Here is a 10,165-nt window from a genome sequence, read left to right as displayed (position 1 = left end):
GAAAGTGGCTTTAGAGGTATTCAGAGACAGGTAAAAATCCATTGAATTAATCGTTTGAAAAACAGCTGAACAGGCCACTGAATATGAGAGGCTACATTTTCACCATGTTCACCATTTATGTTTGACCCTTATATTGGATAGCACAGTCGACTACACTATTCTTTACCGTTGGGGCTGCAGGATCCGAACATATACTAGTAAAAGATATGCCAAAATACACCATTTTTGCATACATTTGGCAAGCTAAGTCCATGAGGTCATCGCCGTAAATGCCGGGAGATTTTCCCGGCATATATTCCGACAGTGCACCACAGATGTGGTATGAATTAAACCTTAGAGAATTAATTTTATAGAATCATCCCATGAGAATGCCTTTTAATAAAGCAATGATCGTAACAGAAAATGGTGACAGGTTTTCTTTAACAGCCAACAAAGAGAAAAGCAAATACTCTTTCTTTGCTTTCTACAATCACATGACATGGACATTATAAAAATGTATAAACTACGAGCATCAACATGATACAGTCAGCTTGCCCACAGTTATCTATCTATCAACTACGAGCATCAACATGATACAGTCAGCATGCCCACAGTTATCTATCTATCTATTCATAATACATATACATATTATTGTTATGTTCTTTTAGTTGGTATGTCTTTTGTTTGCAGAAATATACAACAGGCTTAATGTTCCTATGATTCACTGAAGGGTTAAGCGGGCAGGTCCTGCACCTGTTAAATGTGAGCACACAGGGTGTGTTTACTCAGGTACGAGACAGCACTATATAAACTAAGATGATTCCATGGGAGAGAAGAAGGAAAAGACTAAGAAAGCAGAAAGAGAAGGACAGAAGAAAGAAAAAAAGATTGTGAATCTACGAAAAGAAAAATAGAGGGGATTCAGGTAAAAAAAAAAGAAAGAGACACACAGACATACAAACAGTAAGGTATAGACATGACAAGTAGAAATGAAAATTAGATAAGAGATAAGAAACAGTAGAAGGTTTAAAAAAATGGGGAAAAAACAAAGAATAAGATGAAGAGTTTCTAAAGACAAAGATGAAGCCAAAGTAAGAGAGGTATACCATAAGGTATTCAAAGTAAAGTGAGTAGAAAGAAAAAAGTGGGAGATACATCCCTTACAACAGGGACACGTGTCTCTTCTAGGAATTAAAGCATCGTCAGCGAGAGACAGAGGGAGGAGAGAGACTTAGAGAAAAAGAGGAGGGAAAGGAGTGAAATAAAACTGGATAAGAGAAGGAGACATTACAGAGGTAAAAAAGAGGTGTCAAAGAGTTGACACAAATGACACTGTAAAATCCTGCAAGTGACTCTCATTTTGGACAGGTAACGTTTTAACTATAGCTATCGAGGGTGGTAGCACCGCAATTTCTAAATCCCAATAGTAGAATTTGAGATTATTTTGATACACTTTGACATATCTTAGGACTGCTGTATTGTGCTGGATGATGCTGTCATGTTTGGACCCTTGTTGTTTTAGAGAGATTTTGTGCCTAGTACATGGTTTCTGTAGAGTTGGTTCCATTTTTGAGATTATTAGGGAAAAGCTAGGATCATTTTGGGATTTTCAATATTTTCTTATCTTGTTTTCCAATGTATTCCGAATAGATCTTATAATTGTTTGACCAACTTGGTGTCAGGTAACGAACAAAGCAAAATTACCTTTTTGTGAAGTTATAATAGAGAATATGTGGCACAGTAAAGATGATACAACTATGTGTTTACTATGTCACTGTTTGTCCATGTGTCATTGAGTTCTTGTGTACAGAACGCTCTGCTCCAAGTTTGTTAAATTTTGTAGTGTTTTCAAGACTTTCTCTGCATATTTAAGGTGAAAAACTTATGTAGAATAACTTGCCACCTACGATTTTAAATGGATCGCATTTAGCATGTATGTGTATTTGTGGGTAACATCTACAGTATTAACACTTTTTAAATTCCATCTATATTTAACTGTACCTTTACATCTAGTAGTACAGTCATTTTCTTTGGTAATACTTTTTTTAGACTAGTGTTTAGTTAGACTGGGAAAACTTAGCATCTTAGAGAACTGAATTATCCTGCACATTTAAGGGTATAAAAAGTATTGAAGAGTAAATATGCTGTGAGGATGAACCATTTGACCTCAGAATAGTCATGGCTGCCGTTCTCTATATCTTACGCTCTGGAAGAAAAGGCTTTCATTATACCGAGCATGGTCTCTTTAACAGGCTTAAAAATGTCTTTATCTCTGTTCAACCACTGGAATATATGGGATTTTAGTGTTTTAAACACAACTTAGCAACGTATATAGCTCAATTACAAGTGACCCACATAAGCAATAACCTTGTGAAGAGCTATCATTTTCTGCCACATGCAATAGTCTCATTTTGTGTATTCTATTGAGGTATTGAAGCAATGGTTGTATTAACTGTAATGGTAAAAGAGTTCAGTGTATTTTTTTGAAAAGACAAATGTAGCCTGTTGTATGTGAACCAATGTTTCCATGACCTGCAGAAAAAAAGTGTGTTTAACCTGACTAAGAAAGCATTTAATGGATTAGGGCTTAAGTCACACAAACATGTAAAAATCTATGTATTTGTGTGTCACACACGTCACTTTTATGTGCAGCAGTGGAATAGAGATTGTCATGTTGTTAGGTGAAATCTATTCTCCCCTAGACGGAAAGAACCTATGTATACTTCCAAATGAATCAAAGGCATATGGAGGTAGAGTAGGGACCATGGACTTCTACTGGTGTCTTATTATTGTTCCATGCAACTCGGATGTTGTATGGAGCCGTAATAAGACACTGTGCATGAGGCCTAAGTGCGCTTCTTTCTGCAGAACTGACTGGCAAGAAAGTCGGGGGACAATACAATACCCTAGTATAGGAGACAATACATCACAGGACTGTAAAGTGAGATACTTTTTGCAGATATACGATTGCTTTTTTCTAGTTTTCAGTAAAAATATTAAGCATAGATGATTTCTTCCTAGAACTTTTTTTGGGCATTAGTAGTTTTATTAGTCAATGCATTTAGTAACTCTACTTAACACCCGTGTGGTGCTGTGTCTATCACCTTTTCTCACATTTCAAAGTTCTATATTCCCAAACGTTTCTATGGCCTCATACTTAATACTGAGGACTTTCAATTGTTTTCTTTTTGGCTGAGTGATTTGTCGTCGCTAAAACTGTTATAAATATATCTTATCATATGAATTTAAAGAGATTTTTTTTTTCTGTTTGTATGTACAAATTTATTTCCCCAATACATGAAATTTAACCTCACTGTTAGGGTATGTTCACACGCAGTAGCAAAATACGTCTGAAATTAAGGAGCTGTTTTCGCCTGAAAACAGCTCCTGATTTTCAGACGTTTTTGTAACTACTCGCGTTTTTCGCGGCGTACTTTACGGATGTTATTGGAGCTGTTTTTCAATGGAGTCAATGAAAAACGGCTCCAAAAATGTCCCAAGAAGTGACATGCACTTCTTTGACGCGGGCGACTTTTTACGCACCGTCTTTTGACAGCGACGCGTATAATTACACCTCGTGGGAACAGAACACCGTAAATCCCATTGCAACCAATGGGCAGATGTTTGTAGGCGTAATACGCCCGAATTACGTCTGAAAACAGTGCGTGTGAACCTACTCTTAGATCTAATAATACAAAAACAATACAATTTTGTACAAGCCTTAAAAAAATGTCTATAGAAAACGATACAATTATGAGAAAAGCACCAATGTTATTACTTAAATATTGTGCTTATTCTAAATTGTATGTATTCATGATCTTGACTGATATATATCTCCTTTTATTGTTCCCCATTTTGCAGCTTTCACTTTTGTGGGGAGACTTTATACAAGATTTTAAAGTGTATGTGGGAATTTTTGCCCATTCATACAGAAGAGCGTTTGTGAGAGTAGACACTGATTATGGATGAGAGGGCTTGGTGTTTGATGGGGCTGGGATCTGGAATCTGTTTGGGCAAGTCAAGTTCTTCCACACCAAACTCACCCAACCATGCCTTTATGGATCTTGCTTTGTGCACTGGGGCACTGACATGCTGGAACAGAAAAGGACCTTCCCCAAACTGTTCCCACAAAGTTGGGAGAATTTAATTGTCCAGAATGTCTTGTTATGCTGGAGCATTAAGCTATTCCTTTACTGGAACTAAGGGGCCTAGGCCAACCCCTGAAAAGCAACCCCATAGCATTATCCCTCCTCCCCCAAACCTTACAGTTAGCACAATGCAGTCAGGCAGGTAACATTCTTGTGGCACTCGCCAATCAGCCAGATAGAGAAGCGTGATTCGTCACAACACATAACCCATTTTTACTGCTGCAGAGTCCAGTGGCGGCGTGCTTTACACCACTCCATCCGACGCTTAGCATTGTTCTTGCTGATGTAAGGCTTACATGCAGCTGCTCGGCCACGAAAACAATGCCATGAAGCTCAGAGCGTACAGTTTTTGTGCCAGAGAACTCGGCAGGTGAGTCAGCAGAGAGTTGGCGACTTTTAAGCACTAAGCACCAAAGCTCCCGATGACCTTGTTCTGTAACGTTACGTGGTCTGCCACTTCGTGACTGAGTTGCTGTGGATCCTAAATGCTTCCACTTTCCAATAATACCACTCATAACTGATTGGTGGCATCCTATTACAGTACCATGCTGGAATTCAGTGAGTTATTTAGAACGACCCATTCTTGAACAAATGCTGGATTTTATACACCTGTGGCATTAGGACTGAATGAAATACATGAATTCAATGATTAACAGGTGTGTCCCAATACTTTTGTCCATATAGTGCATATTATATTTGCTTGTTCTTTTAAAATGAAGCTACATTTTTTAGAACGTCAAGCTGTGTTAAATTTACTGATCTCTGGGATCACAGCTGCTGGGGAGGGGACATTGTTTGCTTACAAATGATCATCTATAGGTGTGAGATAGTTACGTAACATAAATACGTATTCCGTCCATCTGCAGGAGATCAGGTAGGAACCCCTGATTGTTTGATAGTATTAACAAGACCAACCTTTTCTGAGACAGTTTTGATACATGAGGTCTTTCAAGTTTCTGATGTAGTGATAACATACACCCGTCACATTATCTTATATATTGCATAATATCAGGGAGAACATATTGCAAGGCTGTGGCACTATATTTAGTTCCTATTGTGGTAAGGTCAATATGACATCTGCATACAACTTTACAAAAAACAGGCAAGTAAAGAGATGGAATAGTGCCAAAGTATTATATATACCCAAGTTACTTTAAATGTTTTTCCATCAGGTTTTCCTGCATAGAAATTCTTCGGAATGGGCAGCAGTGGCACAAACCTTCCCAATGTTGCACATACGCACCTGGAGCTACAAGAGTCTTCCCTCACTAGCCTGGACAAACCTCCTGAAGAGGGGGCAACTGGTTACTATCTACCATTCTGTGACATTCTATACAGTAGTGATGGCGGAAGCTGGGCCCATAAAAATCTGCTGTCAAGTGGACCCAGAGGTGAAGGGCAAAAAGAACCTGAACAGTGCCCTGTTATAGACAGTCAAGGACTTCACCATGAATTGGAGTACCAAACTTCACTACATCTAGAGGATCATTCCCTTGAACAAATGCAAACCATGGTGGTGGGAGAAGTTTTAAAGGACATTGAGACAGCTTGTAAACTTCTCAATATATCAGCAGGTGAGTGGTACTTTATGTATAGCGCAATAGTTAATTATCATTGGTTATACTTTAGCATATTAATAATATGCTTTGTGTTTGCCATTTTTAGCACATGGATATTATAAACTGCTGTGTGGAAAATTTGCTATTATACAGTTTTACTGGCTGTGTATTGCAGTTCAATGAAAGACTGTACTATAAGCCAGCACCTTATCCACCACTTCCCGCAAAAAGGTTAATGCCTTAATAAGCATCACATCCATCTGCTTTAAGACCCAGCAAACAAAGGTATAATTAGGTGAAATATCTAATTTTCTTCTGTAATTAAAAAGTACTTTCACAAAGTTTCTGTAAGACTACAATTTGATAAAAGCTGCTATTTAGTTTCATCCCTATGGTCCTTTTAGTAGGGATTAAGTGATAAGAAAACCAGTTTTTAAATGTGGTTGATAAGAAAGCAGTATTAGGCTATGTTCACATAGGGCGGATATGCTCTGTAAAAGCACGCAGCGTATCCGCCCTGTGTGCTGCTGGAGATTCCGGCCGAAAAACCGCACCAAATTGTAGTGCAGTTTTTCTAATGGAATGTCCACTGCGGAAAACTGCACCTGAAAAAAAAAAAGCTTCATACTTCGTCCTGCAGCCCGACCTCCTGGGATGATGTTTTATCCCATGTGACTGCTGCAGCCTGTGATTGGCTGAAGCGGTCACATGGGATGAAACGACATCCTAGGAGGCCGGCCTGGAGGGAGAAACACACAATCACTGTGATTTGTTACAGGATTTACCTCACCATTCAATAGGGAAATCCCGCAACAAATAAGCAGCGATTACGCAAATACAATTGACATGCTGCGGATGAAAAAAACGCACCACATGTCAATTTCTGAGCGTTTTTTTCCGCTCTGCATCTACGCAGCGTGTGGATGAGATTTATTTAAGTCTCATCCCTTCTGCTGCTACTGCATTATGCTGTGGGTACTTTTAATGGGGGCACCCTGATGACATTGTTAATAAGGGCATTTTGGTGGCATTGTTAATGTGGAAACCTCCATGACACTGTTGATAATGGCACACTGCTGGCACCATTAATCTGGGGCAACTAGATAGAACTATTATTTGGGGGTACTAAGGCTTAACTATTATAGAAGGAAAGGTAATAAAAGAAAAGAGAAAAAAGGGTGCGTCAAGCACAAGTATTTTATTAGTACACATAGTGTCCTAACAATGGCCTCGGCTAAACAGCGACTTGCGATCATGCGCCTTTTTATGGTAACATTGCAAGACTACCAGCACCACAATGCAACATGGTTGGATTTTTTTCTAACTGTTACAGGGTCAATTGCGATTTCTTTATTTATTTTTTTTGGCCATAGGAAAAAAATGCGGTTGCATAAATCCCCTAATTTTAATGCAACTTGTGTGCAATTGTTTGTCTAGGGCAGTGTTCCCTATCCTATTTTACCTTGGGAGACACATTTAGCACTGAGAGATGGTCGTGAGCCATATATAACCAATATAAAACAGGAAACAACTGGTAATGGTTCCAATTAATAATTACGCTACTTGTGAAATGGGCCTGAAGGGCCTAATAGGACATGCTTACATACAACATACATACAACTGGTAAGAGGAACATCGCTCCTCACCCCCACCCCAAACTATTACCTGTCCTCATATATGTACTTGTGAGCTTCCAAGATTTGGGAGGAGAGCAGGTAGTTGGTGGAGAGCTTGACATCTTTCCCCATACCAATTCAAATTCTGCAGGTATTATGTGTCGTTGTCCCCCCCACAAATCTATTACCTGCCCTCATACATGTGCTTGTGGAGAGGAGCAGATCTTTGGTATGGGGGGATGGGGAGGGCGAGATGCGTAGCCCTGCTTATGTTTAATTTAGAGTTAGCAGGTATTATGGGTTTTTACTTGTTTTGGGTTGGGGGCTGGGGAAGAAGTCAGAAGCCATGTTGACAACCTCTACTTCTGAGAAGACCTCCCAAAAAGAGATTCTGCAGCTGCACATACCCAATGGTGGTAAGTGTGGCCTACTAAGCGCGGGAATGAAGAGCTGGTGACAGATACAGTGCTGTAACCACGTTTAATGGCTCCTCCTCCTCTTCTCATGTACTCAGGCCCTTCCCCTGCACACATTCTTTGCTTAGTGCAGAAGAAGGGCGTAGTGGACTTGAGAGGAGTAGGAGGCAAAGCCATAAAACTTTATTACGGCACTGCGGCTGCCTCCTCTGACACTACATTCTGAGAAAGATAAGCAACTGTTCCTCCTCCAATTCCTCTGCACTACAGAATAATCCAAATTACCAGCCAGGACTGCCGGCAATGTTCCGGTGTTAGGCTGGGTTCACACGAGCAGAATTTATGCCCCCAAACCTGTAATCTTGCAGGTTAATAGGTTAGCAATGATGCTCCTCTGTAATCTGGCCGATGCAGTATAATCGAGAAAAACAACCTTGAAAACTGTGCGCGATATATGCAAATAAGCTGGGCAATGCTGTGATCATGAAAAGTCAGGAACTCCAGTGCCTAAACATGCCCCTCACAGCTTGATTGATGTCTCAGAAGATGCACATAATTTACTGAGGTGCACCAGAAAGTCAAATCCACTCCAGCTATGAGCTGGAGTAGATTTGCACTATAATTAACACCCTAGATTCTGGTGTAATTTATAATAAATTTATCGGTCCAAGGAAGGCAACGCCCCATTCTTTAGTACAGTGACGTGAGCGGTGCAAATTCCTCAAAAGTTGAACATTTTTACTTTTTAAGGCATTAGGGACTTTTCTAAAACAGGTGTAGAAAAAAATCATAAATTCCCATTTGTTTTTTCATGTATAGTACCCAGTACCTGGTGTTACCAAATCTTACGTCTGCCCTTGCCTTGTAGTATACTGTGCTGATGTCTAATATGACGCGCCAGCACAGTCTCTTGAGGAGGTTTCAAACTATATCCCATGTGCAAAAGTAGTAGTCTACGGTAATGACACATACCACTACTTCACAGAAATAAAATGACCATGACATTCTACTAAAAGTGCCTCTCCAAGCCAGGCCCAGCCAATAGCGGAGAACTGGACCACTAAGACAACAGCAAAAAACAATATTTGTCAGGGTTTTTTTTTATATCTGTAATTCCTAAAATTGTCGCTATAAAAAAGCTTGTATGAAGTGCAAAATTTTTAGGTGTACTTTTCACATAGCAGCCCCCCCCCCCCCCCCAATTTGGGGTCAGTGGGGAAGATTTTGTAGAAATTCGCAACACAAAAAACACAACTAGAGCGGTAAAATATTGCCTAAATAATGCACAAAAAAATGTGTTAGTAAAAAAACATATTTCCAAATTCTCACAACGCAAACCAGGATATAATGCCCCAAACATTCCTTATCTTAGGGTATATTCACACGTGGCAGATTTGTTGCAGAAATTCTGTTCCATTCATCTAAGGGCATGCCCCCACGTGGCGGATTTCCTCCGCAACTGTCCGCATCAATGCCGCACCTAATCCGGGTTGCGGATTACGGCTGCGGATCTGCCCAAAATGTGCAGTAAATTGATGCGGACTAGCTGCTGCGGACTGCGGGAAAAGTGCTTCCCTTCTCTCTATCAGTGCAGGATAGAGAGAAGGGACAGCACTTTCCCTAGTGAAAGTAAACGACTTTCATACTTACCGGCCGTTGTCTTGGTGACGCGTCCCTCTTTCGGCATCCAGCCCTACCTCCCTGGATGACGCGGCAGTCCATATGACCGCTGCAGCCTGTGATTGGCTGCAGCCGTCACTAAGACTGAAACGTCATCCTGGGAAGCCGGACTGGAGACAGAAGCAGGGAGTTTTCAGTAAGTATGAACTTCTATTTTTTTACAGGTTGCTGTATATTGGGATCGGTAGTCAGGGTGTCCAGGGTGCAGAAACAGTTACTGCCGATCGCTTAACTCTTTCAGCACCCTGGACAGTGACTATTTACTGACGTCTCCTAGCAACGCTCCCGTAATTCCGGGAGCCCCATTGACTTCCTCAGTCTGGCTGTAGACCTAGAAATACATAGGTCCAGCAAGAATGAAGAAATGTCATGGCAAAAAAGCAAGACACATCCGCAGCACACATAACATGTGCATGACAGCTGCGGACTTCATTGCGGAATTTAGAATCTCCATTGAAGTCAATGGAGAAATTCCGCCATGAGTCCGCCACTGCTCCGCAACAGACAGAGCATGCTGCGGACACCAAATTCCGCTCCGCAGCCTATGCTCCGCAGCGGAATTTTACGCCTCGTCTAAACGAACACTTCTAAATAGAAGTGGAAGGCAATGGAGAAACTGCTCCGCTGCGGATTAACGCTGCGGAGTGTCCGCAGCGGAATTTAAGTGAAATTCCGCCACGTGTGAACCCAGCCTAACACATCATAATAGATTTTCTAAGTAATATAAATTTGATACACATGTCATTCAAGAAACAAAAGAGTATTTA

The 10,165-nt window shown here is 40.6% G+C and overlaps 1 protein-coding gene across 1 annotated transcript in view; it reads left to right on the top strand.

The window, feature by feature from the left end:
• The first annotated feature begins 5,325 nt into the window (after positions 1–5,325).
• The window catches only part of SPDEF (SAM pointed domain containing ETS transcription factor), a 50,544-nt gene continuing 45,704 nt past the window's right edge, over positions 5,326–10,165 (top strand). Inside the window, exon 1 of the mRNA XM_075850638.1 lies at positions 5,326–5,701. Within this exon, the coding sequence (XP_075706753.1) occupies positions 5,326–5,701 (376 nt within the window). The remainder of the gene's footprint in view (positions 5,702–10,165) is intronic.

The sequence above is a fragment of the Rhinoderma darwinii genome, chromosome 2 (genome assembly GCF_050947455.1).
Source record: "Rhinoderma darwinii isolate aRhiDar2 chromosome 2, aRhiDar2.hap1, whole genome shotgun sequence".
NCBI classification, from domain to species: Eukaryota; Metazoa; Chordata; class Amphibia; order Anura; family Rhinodermatidae; genus Rhinoderma; species Rhinoderma darwinii.
This window is presented reverse-complemented; position numbering and strand designations above follow the sequence as displayed.